This window comes from Rhinolophus ferrumequinum, chromosome 25 (assembly GCF_004115265.2).
Source record: "Rhinolophus ferrumequinum isolate MPI-CBG mRhiFer1 chromosome 25, mRhiFer1_v1.p, whole genome shotgun sequence".
In the NCBI taxonomy this organism is placed as follows: Eukaryota; Metazoa; Chordata; class Mammalia; order Chiroptera; family Rhinolophidae; genus Rhinolophus; species Rhinolophus ferrumequinum.
In genome coordinates, this window is record NC_046308.1 from 22,727,953 (window position 1) to 22,742,961 (window position 15,009).

Consider the following 15,009-nt stretch of genomic DNA (forward strand, 5'->3'; position numbering starts at 1 on the left):
CTTCAACCTTCCCATTTCTCCCCTAACCCCCTCCCGTGGTGGGGGGAGGGCACAGTCACAACTGTAAAGGCTCAAGAAAATGGTCACTTCTGGCCACTTCTGTTACAGGTGGAGAAATGACTTACCAAAGGTGTGGTGATTTAGTGTCACGTCTACCTGGCAGCCGTGGGGAAGAACCGTTCTGGAAGTTCTGCTGCAGCCCTGGCCAGTTGCTGTCATGGCTTCTCAGAGGCGGCAAATGGTTTAGGCACCATAGGCAAGGTGAAAACCAAATGGCCTCAATCTGCTCAGAGTTGTCTGGATCTCTTCTTCCTGGATTAATCCCTCCAGGTCCTTAGCTCAGCTCTTGGGGATGATTGGACTTTTGCAAACATCACATGAAAGGGCTATATATATATATATACCAGAATGCATCCATTTACTGGGAGAGGGGGGGAAATTCTGGTGGGAGAACCCCATCTTCAGTATCTGATAGCTCAGGAAAACAAGACGGAAGGTTGCCAGGTGGGTGTGGAATTGGGGTTTCATGAGATGGGCCATTCCTCCTGCAGAAAAGGCCATCGGAATGCTGGTGGGGGCGCGTGCTGGAGACGCGCCAACATTTGCCGCCTCACTAAATCTGCCCTGTGGGCGGCCATCACTGCCCCCGCGCGGCCATCACTGCCCCCGCGCGGCCATCACTGCCCCCGCGCGGCCATCACTGCCCCCGCGCGGCCATCACTGCCCCCGCGCGGCCATCACTGCCCCCGCGCGGCCGCGCCTCCTCCCCGCGGATCAACGCCCTTTGTGGTCTAGAGCGCCATCTGCTGGCGGCCTGCAAATACTTGAAAGGCTCTTGGATCTCCCCAAACCCAAAAGTGTCTTGTTGGCTTTCAATCCCCGCTTCTCTCTGCGGCTACCCTCAGCCACACTAGTTCTCCTTACCCCTAGAGATAACCGGAAGCACCTCTGTTTCTCCCCTCTGGGCCTCACTTTGTTATTCCAGCTCCAGGGACCCCAGAAGTGAAAGGGGATCACGAGCAGCCCTGTGCTCCGTCCTTATTCCTCCCGTTACCTTATTTCCAGGAAAAGGGAGTGGCACCTCGTGGGGTTCTGGATGAGATTTCTCCCAGGATCACAGGCACCCTCAAAAGCGAAGAGCCGTCCTGGGCACATAGAGGGGAGTGGAAAGGGGGCACAATTCCCCTCCTGGAGGCTGGTGGGGCTTCATCTGAGTCTTACAAACGGGAGTCTTATCCTAAGGCCAGAACCCTCTCCCTCCTATTGGCAGCCCATCACGGACTTGCCACGTGGGCCTCGCTTTCTGCCGTTTTCCTTTCCACCTGACTGAGCCCTGAAGGGAAGGGACCTTCAGGTTTCACTGGCTACGGCATCCCTGCTGGGCTGCAGAGTAGGCTCTCCACCAGCACTTGTGTGAATAAGCGTCTTTCTCCAGTCCATTCTGCGTATCAACCATGCTCCGCCCTCTTTCTATCACCTGTTGTTTTCTCCAGTCCCACTGGTCTCAACACCAGGAATCTGACCTCCTCCTCCTCTACCTTCTCACTCAAAGATCCCTCCAAGTCCTGCCCTTAATATTGTTTGATGCAACCTCTTTGTCTGATTGCTCCCACCTGGGACGGCAGTGGGCCTACTGCACAGACTCCTTTCTGGCCTCCCACTCCGGGCCTGACTTTCCCTCCAGCCTTTCCGTGTCAGCAGCCAGAGTGATTGATCTAATCTGCAGTGTGATGGGGGTCACTCTCTTCCTCAAACACCCGTATTGGTTTCTATGTAAACCTGTGTTGAAGCCAGCTCCGCAGGCCCCTCCTGATGTGACACTTGCTCTCCTGCCAGGGCCTTCATGCTCTAGCCCGTTGAGTTTCCTGGGTCCCTGAACATGCCTTCCTACCCCACTCACAGAAGGAGCATGGGCCAAAGAGGGGGCGTTCTCTTCCAGGGTTCGCTATTCTAAGGCCAGGCACCCTGCCATGCCTTTCCCAGCCCTGTGCCGTGTTCTGCGTGTTGAAGAATAAGAGGATAGGGTGTATGCTTTCTATGGTTGTACACTTTACAATTAAAATACAAGAAGTACATCAAAATATTAGCAGTGGCTCTTCTAGGTGAGTATGAGGAGGGAATTTTTTTTCTCCTGCTTGTTTTCCTGTACTTCCTACATTATTTAGAGTGAACTGTTATTATTTTAAAGACCAAGATGAATAAGCTGTATTTTAAAAGAAACTCAGAAAACAAAGTGATTGTCCTTTACACTGAGCTGACAGCTGTGTGCGCATAGCTCATGACACCCTGTGGCCTCCACCTGGGCCTGGAGTTTAGGGCCCCGGAGGTACCCCAACCCTTTCTGCCAAGATGGTCCCAAGACAGGAGAGAAATCTCTCCCAGGCCTGGAGCTCTCCTTCTTGGGTTAACCCCTCCAGGTCCTTAGGCTGACTCCACACCACCGACTGCACAACACCGAGAGTGAACCCTAATGTAAACCATGAACTTTGGGTGATAATGATGTGTCACTGTAGGTCCATCAGTTGTAATTAATGCATCGCTCTGGTGAGAGAGCTCGATAATACGGGAGACGGTGCACGCGTGGGGGCAGGGGACATGGCAATCTCCCACCTTCCTCTCAATTTTGCTGTGAACCTAAAATGACTCTAAAAAAATAAAGCATTTTTAAAAAATCAATTGACCATAGGTTTATGGTTTTATTTCTGGACTCTCAATTCTATTGCATTGATCCATTTGTCTATCCTTATGCCAGTACCACTTGGTTTGGGTAACTGTAGCTTTTAGTTAGTTTTGAAATTGGGAAGCGTAAGTCCTCCAACTTTGTTCTTTTTTTTCAAGACATTTTTTTGCTCTTTGGGGGTTCTTGCATTTCTATATGAATTTAAGGATCAGCTTTTCCATTTCTATAATGGAAAAGGCCCTTGGGGTTTTGACAGAGGTTGTGTTAAATCCGTAGATCGCTTTGGGACAGCCTGAGAGAATGACAGGAATGGGGCAAGGGTAGGCAGGAGCTACGCTGGGCATGGAGGGAGCAAGGCTTTCCAGGAGGTGAGGACCAGGAGCAGAAAGGGTCCCGCCCAGCGCCAGGAGGGAGGGCTAATTTGGAGGACATGGTCCATGGCCAGCTCTGACTAGCAAGGAGGGACATAGCGGGCACAGTCGTGCACTGGAGGAGTGGCGGGGAGAAGAGGGCAGAGGGACTGACCGGTGACTGACTCTTCGTGTCCTGGCCAGTTTCCTGGGAGGTGCCCTAGGGAGACTGTGAGCCTCTCCCCTTGGGATATTTTCCCACTGGGTATCAAAGATTCCCCCCACCGCACCCCAAGAACCGGAAGAGATCACAAATTAAATATGAGACCGAAAAATGAGCAGAGAGCATAATTTCTGGTTGACAATGAGGATATTTTATTGAGAATTGATTGAGTGCAGGGAGCAGGGCTGGGGAAGACTAGGGTGAGAAAGGAGAACCTCTCAGAGGTCCTGCAGCTCCAGCCCCCTGAAGGTGGGGGTGCTCAGCATCCTAAGAACACACTGAGGGGTTCACCATCTTCTCCACGGTTTTCCCATCGTGTGTGACCTGGCAGCTGTATCTGCTGCTAGATTTCCACTTGTCGGCCGTCAGGCTCAGGTAGCTGCTGGCCGCGTACTTGTTGTTGCTCTGTTTCCAGGGCTTGGTGGTCTCCACACCCTGGGTGACGGGCGTGCCGTCTGCCTTCCAGGCCACAGTCAAGCCACTGGGGTAGAAGTCACTGATGAGACACACCAGTGTGGCCTTGTTGGTGCTGAGCTCCTTAGAGGAGGGCGGGAACAGAGTGACCAAGGGTGCTGACTTGGGCTGACCTGTGTGGACAGAGGAGGGGGTGTGAGAGGCAGAGGGAGAGTCCAGGGAGAGTCCAGGCAGCCCCCACTCATCTATAGCCTCTGTGACCATTCCCGTGTTGTCCGTGCTTATTCATCCAAGGAACCTGCCTTCTCTGTTGCGTCCTTTCCACTTAGCCCTTGGGTAGCAGGTAGCCCCTCCCTCCCAGAAGCCTTTCCAAGTCACCTCTCCCAGATGACCTGGTCAAGCCATGCCCTCTGTAGCATCAGTTTCCCTGTGTAACTAGGGCAGGCTGTCCCCTCTCCTCCTGGTTTCCAGATTCTGAGTGTGGAGTCTGGCCCTGACCTCCTAGCCCTCAGCCCAGCATTAGGCCCCCACCTCACTTCATTCTTCCAGAACCCAGTGCCTCCTCTGTGATCTGGGGTCCTCTAGCCAACCCGCCAGGACAATCCTGATGGCATGTGGGAGGCCCTGAGCCTGGGCCCAGTGCACAGTGGGGCCTGGAGTGCCCTCTCCCCGTTGGGCCTCTGGTTCTTCCCCAGCTGGCCTCAGCTCTCCAGAGAGGGCTGGGTCCTCCCCGCCAAAGCCTGGGGGCTCCTTGGGCTCTGTCTCCTGTCCCTCCTGCCCTGACCCCAGAACCCTCCATCTCTATTGCGTTCTTGGAGCTGCTCCCCCAGAAATGGGCATAGTGAGTAGGACCCCTCTCTCCACCTCCCATGGGCCTCCCCTTGGGCTGACCCTGTGTCCTTGGAGGCTGGGGTCACAGCCCGAGCCCTGCCCCCAGCCTCCTGTGTGGCCCTCTCAGCTTGGATGGGCATCAAGCCCTCAGCCCAGACCCTGGGGGCTCAGGACTGTCTCCAAAGCCGCTTCCATGACTTGGTCAGAGCCAGCCTCTGGTCTCCTTGCAGGCATCTGGAGGAGGGAAAAGAGCCCCATTCTTGAGCCAAACCCCATGTGCAACTGTCGGATTTTGGAGGTGGCTGCTCCTACCATTGTGTCCTTCCTGCTGGTTACACTGAGACCACCCCGCCTCCCCCATAACTTATGGAAAAAGGTGGGGGTTTGTCCTTAAGGCTGGGAAGGCAGCCCCCAGAGAGAGAAGAGTAACTGAGACAGCAGAGGGGTGGGACGGGATGGAAAAGGTGATAAGAGCCACTTACCTAGGACGGTGAGCTGGGTCCCATTGCTGAAGATATACCACGGTGGCTGAGAATTGGGCCCAAACCTGCCGGGCCAGCACCTGGGAACTGCCCCTCGGGGGCCAGCCTGGAGTAGGAACCTGGTGGATGTGACGGGCACAGGGCTGCAGGGGGCAGGGCTGTGTCCTGGGGCCAGGTGGGTGCGCAGCCAGGCTCCCAAAGGCCAGGGTACCCATGGGTGGGCCCAAGGCCCAGAAGCATCCCCATGCCTGGCCCCGTGTCCAAAGCAGGAACCACCCATACTTTACAGTCACCCAGTGTGACACGCCCTCCTCCAAGGCTGTCCTGGTCACCTCCGAATCCTCAGTACTGATGGAGACACTGAGTACTGTGTTCCATCAGGCAGCTGCATGGTGCAGCAGAATCAGTCCTGAACAGGCTCAAATCTGCCTGACCTCTCCTGGTTCATTTTAGGGCCTCTGAGGGTTCCTTCCCCACAATTTCCCACTGGTCAGCCCAGTGGGCTTCCTCCCTGGGCCTATGGGCACTGGGTCATTCCTGACTGATGGTGCTTCCACGTGGAGACACCCTCCCCCTTTGTCTCCACACATCAAGACACAATTCAGTCCCACCTCTTTATGAAGCCTTCTCTGATCTCTCAAACCACTGTCTTTCTGTCCATCCATTCATCCATCATCCATCCATCCATCCATCCATCCATTCAACAATGGCTCCCAAGCACCTGTTTTCCAGTAACTGTTTCACGTGCTGAGAAGTGGTAAGGCCCCCTGGTTCTCATTTCCATCTCTCCCTAAAAACTTTCAGATCAAGGCCAACAAGGCCTTCTTCCTGGTCAAGTCTGAGTTCCCTCCCCAGTTCCTCTCTCTGCCGGATGAAACACAGAGTTGCCTCCTCTTTCCAGTAACTCTCTTCCCCTTGGCATTTGAGACCCCCTACTCTCTTCCTCTACTGGCTTCCCTTTGCCCACAGCCCATGCATGAGAGCTGACCTCCAGACCACCACTCTGGGTCCTCCTTCGCCATCTTCCCACACTGGATTCCCATTACTGCCCATATGGTGAGGCTCAAGTCTATCTCAGCTCTAAGCCTTCATCTTGGCTCCACCTAAATTATCTAGTGAACATCTCCAGCTGGATGGCCATGGGAATCTCTAAATCACCACATTCAAATGAGACGGGCCACCTTTCTCCCAACCCAGTTCTTTTTCTGGGTTCACCTTGTCCCAGGTGATCATGAGCGCTCTCACCCCACACCCCACTCCCAGGCCAGAAACCTGTATTCTTAGATTCAGCATCTAAACATTCCTTTTTAAAGTTAAAACCAGGCTCAAAATAATTCAGAAACAACAGAACCATCCTCTGAGACTCTGAAACCATAAGAAGCCCGGATTTTGCCTTTGCTGATTTTAATTTCCAACTCATACAAGAATGTAGCATTGAGTGGGGGTTTATTGGACACAAGCATCTCTGCTAGAAGGTTGAACCAGTGCATTTTCACCTTAGAAGCTGGTCCAATCAGTTGTGGTTGGTGTTGTGATATAAATATAAAATTTTTGCTTTAATTTTTCATTGTTTTAAAATTACAAGAACTTTACATATATAACACAATTAAGCAATATAGAAGTGCATTTAAAAAGTGTAATATTTATTTCTCCATCTCTCTCTTGCTATGTAATGCCATTTTCTTTTTTTGTGGTAAAATATACATAGCATAAAATTTCCCATTTTAACTCATTCTGTAAGGCTAGCATTACCCTAATACCAAAACCAGAGAAAGATATTACAAGAAAAGAAAACTAAAGACCAATATCTCTCATGAAAATAGATGCAAAAATCCTCAACAAAATATTTGCAAATTGAATCCAACAATGTATTGAAAGAATTATCCACCACGATCAAGAGAGGTTTATCCCAGGCATGCAAGACAGGTTCAACATTTAAAACTCAATTAATGTAATCAATCACATCAACAGGCTAAAGAAGAAAAATCACAAGGTTATATCAATCGATGCAGAAAAAACATTTCACAAAATCCAATACCCATTCATGATAAAAACTCTTAGTAAACCAGAAATACAGGGTCACTTCCTCAACTTGCTAAAGGATATCTGCAAAAAACCTATAGCTAACATCATACTTAATGGTGAGAAACTTGAAACTTTCCTGCTAAGGTCAGGAACAAGGTAAAGATGTCCTCTCTCACCAATGCTTTTCAATATTGTACTGGAATTTCTAGCTAATGCAGTAAGACAAGAAAAAGAAAAGGTATGTAGATTGAGAGAGAAGAAATAAAACTGTCTTTATTTATAGATAATGTGATTGTCTATGTAGAAAAATCCAAAAGAATTGAAAAAAATTAAAAACCCTCCTCAAACTAATAAGCAACTACAGAAATGTTGCAAGATAGAAGATTAATATACAAGTCAAGTTCTTCTCTATATACCAGCAATGACAAGTAGAATTCGGAATTAAAAAACATAATACCATTTCATTATTATCCCCAGATTTGAACTACTTAGTTATAAACCTAATAAAATATGTACAAGATCTATATGAGGAAAACTACAAAACTCTGATGAGAAAAATCAAAGAACTAAATAAATGGAACAATAGTCCATGTTCATTGACAGAAAGACTCAATATTGTCAGGATGTCAGTTCTTCCCAATTTCACCTATAGATTCATTGCAATTCCAATCAAATTCCCTGCAAGTTAGTTTGTGGATATTGATAAACTGATTCTAAAGTTTATGTAGAAGGGGAAAAGAACCTTTATGTTAACTTTAGGGGGAAAAAGAACAAAAGGTTGGAAGACTGAAACTACAAGACTTCAAGACTTACAATAAAGCTGCAATAATCAAAATGGTGTGTTATTGGCATAAATACAAACATATAAATCAATGGAATAGAGTAGAAAGCCTAGAAATAAATCCTTGCAAAAACAATCAAATGACTTTTGACAAGAAAGCCAAGACCATTCAATGGAGAAAGGACAGTCTTTTGAACAAATGGTGTTGGGGAAACTGGACATCCACATGTAAAAAAATGAAGTTGGATCCTTACCTAATGCTATATACCAAAATTAACTCAAAATGGATATAAGACATAAATGTAAGAGCTAAAACAATAAAACTCTTAGAAGAAAACATATAACAAATACTTTACAACACTAGATTGTCAATTAATTATTGGATATGACACCAAAGGCACAAGCAACAAAAGAAAAACTAGACACATTAAACTTTATGGAAATTTTGTGCATCGAAAGACACTATTCACAAAGTAAAAAGGTAACCCATAGAATGGGAGAAAATATTTGCAAATCATATATTGAAAGGAATTAATATCCAGAATATATAGGAAACTCCTAAAACTCAACAACAAAAAAACCAAACAACCCAATTCAAAAATGGGCAAAGGACTTGAATAGACATTTCTCTAAAGAAGATGTGCAAATGGCCCATAAACACAAGAAAAGATGCTCCATATCATTAATCATTAGGTAAATGCAAGTCAAAACTACAATGAGATACCACTTCATACCCGTTGGATGGCTACTATAAAAAGAGAGAGAGAGAGAGAGTGCAAAAACAACAAGTGTTGGTAAGGATGTGAAGAAATTGGAGCCCTTGTGCACTGTTGGTGGAAATGCAAAATGGTGGGTGCGACCACTATTGAAAACAGTTTGGAGGTTGCTCAAAAAATCAAAAATAGAAATTCCATATGACCCAGCAATTCCACTTCTGGGTATAAATCCAAAACAATCTCAAAGAGATATTTGTACACCCATGTTCATAGCAACATTATTTACAATAGCTAAAACATATAAGCAACCCAAGTGTCTAACCGATGACTAGAGAAGCAAAATATGGTATAAGCATACAATGGAATATTATTCAGCTTTAAAAAGAAGTACACTCTGCAATATGCTATAACATGGATGAAGCTTGAGGATATTATGCTAAGTGAAATACTGCATGATTCCACTTATATGAGGTACTTAGAATAGTCAAAATCATAAAGACAGAAAGTCTTAGATATAACACTAAAGGAACCACAATAAAAGAGAGAAAATAGACAAACTCGACTTCATCAAAATTCAAAACTTTTGTGCATCAAAGGAAACTATCAAGAAAGTGAAAAGATAGCTCACAGAATGGAAGAAATAATTTTCAAATCATATATATAATAAGGGTCTAGTATCCAGAATGTACAAAGAAATCTCGTAACTCAACAAAAAACAGATAACAACCCAATTTGAAAAATGGACACATGACTTGAGCAGACATTTCTCCAAAGGAGATATAAAAATGACCAAGAAGCATGAAAAGATGCTCAACACCATTAGTCATTAGAAGGAAATGCAAATCAAATCACAATGAGATGCTACTTCACAGCTAGTAGGGCGGCAATTATATGTGTGTGTGTGTGTGTGTGTGTGTGTGTGTATATACACATATATATATGAAAATAGTAAATATTGGTGAGGATGTAGAGAATTGTAACTTTTGTGCATTGCCTGTGAGATTTTAAAATGTGAAATCACTGGGGAAAACAGTTTGGTTGTCCTCAAAAAATTAAACTTAGAGTTACCATGTGACCCAGAAATCCCACCGTTAGGCATATACTGAAAATAATTGAAAATAGGTATTTAAATAACAACTTGTACATGAATGTTGATAACAGCACTAGTCACAATAACCCAAATGTGGAAATAATCCTAATACTCATCGACTATGAATTGATAAGCAAAATGTGGTATATCCTTACAATGGGATATGATTTGACCTTAAGAATGAAGTACTGACACACGCTACAACATGGATGAACCTTGGAAACATGCGAAGTGAAATAAGCCAGACAAGAAAACCATATGTTGTATGATCCGTTTATATAAAATGTTCAGAATAGGCAAACCCATAGAAACAAAAAGCAGATTATATGGTTGCCAGGGGCGGCGGGCGGGGAACGAAGAGTGACTACTTTGGGGATTCCTTTTGGGGTAATTAGTATATTCTAGAACTAGATAGTGGGGATAGTTGCACAGCATTGTGAATACACTAAATGCCACTGAATCTACATTCTAAAATGGTTAAAATGGCGAATTTTATGTAAATGAATTTTATTTCCATTTCTAAAAAAAACTGATAATACTAAGTACTGGTGAGGATATAGAGCAACTGGAACTCTTACACTTTGCTTGTGGGAATGTTAAAGTTACAGTCACGTTGGAAAATGGTTTGGTAGCTTCTTATAAACGTACAGTTACCCTATTATCAATCAAATCTTACTCCTAGGTATTTATCCAAGTGGAGCAAAATCTTACGTTCAAATAAAAACTTGTATGTAAATGTTTATACCAGCTTTATTTATCACTGGAAAAACTGGTAACAGCCCAAATGTCTCTCAACTGGAGAATGGCTAAACAAACTGTGACACATTCATAAAGAAACACTACTCAGCAATAAAAAGGAATAAATTATTGAAAAATGGGATAACTTGGATGAATCACAAAGGCATTATACTGAACTAAAGAAGTCAGCCTCAAAAGTTTCCTACTTGGTTATCAATTCAGCTCTAAAAAAGGAACAAACTATATGATACACCCAACAATCTGGATGAACATCCAGAAAATTACGCTGAGTGAAAAAAAGTCAGTCCCAAAATGTTACACACTGTGTGATTCCATCTATAGAACCGTCTTGCAATGACAAAATTAGAAATGAAGAATTAGTAGTTGCCAGGGGATCAGGAGGGGATTGGCAGGGCGGGGAAGTGGGCGTGGCTATAGAAAAGCAAGTGAGGGAATCTTTGCGGTGACGGAAATGTCCTGTAGCCTGACGACATCAATGTCAATATCCTGGCTGTGACATGTTACTACAGCTTTATAAGGCATTACTGTTCCCTGCCAATCCCCTGCACACCAGCACACCTCACCTTCCTCCTCGGGGCTGACGCTGCTCCCTTTGCCTGAAGGACTCCTATCGTGGGTCAGCGCCCCTCCATCTGTAAAATCAGCTTACCGCTTCTAAAATGTGACGCTCCCACACCTGCGTCATCCCTCGGTTCAGCCCCACTCTCTGTATCCACCCCGGCCCCGAGTGGCCCCTCCCACCTCCGGTTCCTCCCACCTCCTGAATTTGTCCACATACCTGTCCACTCTTCCTGGGTCACCGCCAACCCCTCCCCCAGGTCTCTCTAGTTCAGGATTCCCACTCCCTGCCACCCACCCAAGTCTGGTCATGTCTTTTTCTTATAAATATCCCCCAGAACTTCCCAGATGAAGTCTGTCCTGCAGGGATAGGTCCTCCAGCTCTGAGCCTGGCTGCCTATCCAGCCTCCTCTCAGACCACCTTAGTCCCATGACCTACCTGCTGCAGCCCTGTGGACCACTGGCAGCTTGCTGAGTGCTCCATGCCTGTACTGCCTGTATTGCCCAGGTGAGTCCCTCTACCTATACTCCCTCCCCAGTGGGGCCTTCTCTGCGCTTTCGTGTATGAGCCTCTGTCCTGCAGACATCACGTTTGCTGTATGCCCCCCTCTCCTTGAATTGGGGCAGAATCTCGTACCCCTGGGATCCCAGCCCCAGCACAGGACCTGGCTCTGTGCGTGCTCCATCTCTCCTTGTGCTTCCCTTGGCCCTGCCCTTGCTCAGAAGTCTCTGCCAGACACTGAGATGCGAGTCCTGACCTGACACCCACAGCTGTTGACCCACCTCCGTGCTGCACTGCTGGTACAGCAGAGGATCAGCTCTCCGCATTCCAGCCCTCCACCATGGAGACGCCGGCATCCCTGGGGCGGATGCCAGGCTGTAAGGCCCTCATCCAATTTCCACTTGGAATATTATTCACTTTGCAGAGGGGGAAACTGAGGCCCAAAGAGGTGTACTTCTCAGCCCAGTTTAGGGGATAGAGATGGAGATCGTTGGAGGCCAGCACGATTGGGCATTGGAGTCTGCACCAGATGTGTGAACTTGGGTAGGTCACCTCCCCTCTCTGGGCCTCTATCCCCAACTGTAAATTGGGAATGACAGCAGGTCCTGCCCTGTTGGAGCAACTGCGAGGGAGGTTCTGCCTCTAAAATGATTAGTGCCTGTGATGAACGTGTGGTTGTGTCACTGATTATTACAAGTGGTCTCAGATCTCAGCACTTTGTCTGGGGACTTGCCACGATACACAGAGAAGAGGGGCTGGGGTCACACGGCAAGGTGGGGCAGACCATGGTCCCTGTAGACCCTTGCCCGGGCCTTTCTCACGGAGTTGCCTGCATCCTGGATGGGTTTGGGCTGCGGGGGGCTGGTCGCAGGAGGTAGTCTTAACTGGGAGTCCTTGGCTTAGGGTCCAGTGACCCAAGGACATCAGGGAAGGTCCCCCTCACCACAAGGCGTCAGCTAGAGCCTGTGCCCTTGTGCGCCAGTGAGATATGTCTGCCCAGCGAGAGGAAGAGTGAGGACTGACTCATCAGCTATGAGAAGGAGGTCTGGGCACCCTGGGATGACAGCACTTGCCACCCATGGAGACGTCCTGCTCCTCTCTCCATTTCTGCCCTACCCAGAGGACCAGAGTGAGGCACTAGTCTAAGGTGCAAAATTTAAGGGGTGCCCAAAACTCAGTAATTAATATAAATAATATTTTAATACAATATCAAAAAGTAAAAAGCAATGCAAATAAAGCTACACTGGACAAAATGCCAACTCTTTACATAAAGCCAGTGTCTGTCCAAGCCCCTGCTCTCCAGCTGACTTTCCCTCCTCTCCTTCTCCCCTCACTGCCACTTTCTGTCCCCTACTCCCAGTTTGGGCTACAGGGACCCTCATATCCCCCACATGACTCACTCAGCCCCTTACCTGTCCTGCGGGCTCCAAGGGCTGCTTCTTGTCGGGGCCCCAGGGTCTGGGGCACTGCTCTGAGCTGTTGCTGTTGGGAGCAGCAGGCCACGGGTGCTCACAGCCAGGCCCAGCAGCACCAGAGGCCAGCGCTGCCTGAGGGCAGGACTCTGCCCCCTGTGGGCCTCGTGGCCCACCTGGCTTATCCTGGGCCTCATCTGCCCTCAGGATCACCTCTGGCTGACCCGCAGGCGTAAGCTCCCTGTGGTGGGGCAGCAGGTGCCCCTGGACCCTCTCGCTGGCAGTGACTGTCCCAGTGTGCCCTAACTGGCATGGCCCTGTCCTCTGCCTGGGCCTTCTCTGGTCCTTGCCCCAGTGTCCCACCCTCTCCAGGGACGCAGCCGTTACCCCTCCCTGATGGTGTCTCCCAGCGGGGCATCTGCTAACTGCCCTGCTGTGGTCGGGATCCAGGGCTCAACCGCCTCCCACCACAGCTGCCAGCCTGGCCCTGCCCCTGGGGCCCTGGCTGGGTCACACCTGCTCCTGCCCTCTTTCCCTGATTCCCCAAGGGCAGCCGGTCTGTGAGCATCTCCCTGGGGCCTGGAGGGGCCACCGAGGGCAGCCTAGCACCCAGTGGATCAGGATCACCAGAATTCAGTGTGGTGGGGCTAGGGCTGGGGCTTCTCTTCTGACCAGCCCGGGGAGTGGGGGGTGGCAGAAGAGGTTTAGCAAGAAGCCAATTTCAAATTGAGGAATCCTGATATAATTATAAAAATGGTGTTCAGTGCGCCATATTCAGCACCTCACTGGTCACACACACACACTCTCAGGCCCTCATAGATTTTATCCAGAGGTCACCATTGGAAGCCCAGCCCCTGCGCACAGCAATGGTTTCCTTGAAGCCTCTTTTCCCCAATATCCGGATGCACTATCAGCCCAGGGACCCCGTGCTATGGTAAGGGGTGGGCAGCGGGCAGCAAGCAGTGACTGAGCACCCTCATTGGGTGGCAAGGGCCTGGCTCTGTACTGGTGCTGCCAGGAGGGGTGCCTCTCGTCACCTCCCAGTCTCCAGGCTCCCCTCCCTCCTCTTGAGGTGGAGCGGAGGCGCTGCCTGCGTGCTCACTTCCCGTACCTTGGGGAGGTTGACATTGGGAGATAATGAATGCGACAGAGCTTCTTAAAAAGTTCTTAAATTTTTTTTTACTTTAAAAAAGTTGTGGCATATATAACATAAAATTTACCATCTTAACCATTGTTAAGTATACAATTCAATGTTATTAAATACCTTGAAATGATTGTACAACCATCGCCACTATCCACCTCCAGAACTTTTTCATCTTGAAAAACTGAAACTCTGTCCCCATTAAACAATTCCCCAATTCTCCCTCTGCCCAGCTCCTGATAACCTGTATTCTACTTTCTCTCTCTATGAATTTGACTGCTCCACTCATGTAAGTGGAATCATACAGTAATTGTCCTTTGCAAGTGCTTTTTAAATTGGGAAGTGCTCCATGAAACACATGGAAGATAGTTTGCTACTCACTACTGCCACCAAGCAGCTGGTCCATCTGGTGTGGCTTGGGAGAAATCAGTAGCCATAAAGAAATAACTTAATCCCTGCTGATATTTCAGCTGCCACTTTTCAAGTGTTGGGTTGCAACTCATAGAGCATTGTGAAATCGATTCAGTCAGTTGCAGCCAGAATTTTGCAACAGTGAAGTAGCCTAGGGCAGACTGGAGAAGGGAGAGCACCCCGTGCAAGGGGAGGGACAGTGATGGTCCATGGGGTTTTGCTTCATTTATCTAAATACGTAGATATGCTCTGGATAATGATGGGAAATGCATTTCTTACTGTGCGTTTTGATGGAAAAACTTTTGGAAAACACCTTGGGACACACCGATCCAGTTGTGTGTGCAAGACATCCCAGACATCCTATTGGTATTTTTCTAACCATGGTCCCGGGACGCTGTGACAGACAGTCAGACTGACTTCCGGATATCGCAGGGTATGAGGGAGCCCCCCAGGGAGGCCCCGACTCAGTCCGGCTTCTCCCTATTGAGGTGCTTGGCCCACTCCTGCCTCTGACCTGGGCTACTTGAACCTGCGGGGCTGGGTCAGGGTCTGTCCCGGGGGTCCAGGATGAAGCTGCTCCCTCCCAGAACCCCGTGTAAGTGTGACACCCACTGCCCAGGGCCCAGAAGCTGTG

The 15,009-nt window shown here is 48.2% G+C and overlaps 1 gene segment (V, D, J or C); it reads right to left on the reverse strand.

Moving 5' to 3' along the window:
- Window positions 1-3,388: 3,388 nt before the first annotated feature.
- LOC117017737 (immunoglobulin lambda constant 1-like) lies at window positions 3,389-13,213 on the reverse strand. The segment is given in 3 exon segments: window positions 3,389-3,840; window positions 4,981-5,099; window positions 12,824-13,213. Coding segments are annotated over 3 exon segments (636 nt in total).
- Window positions 13,214-15,009: the final 1,796 nt, after the last annotated feature.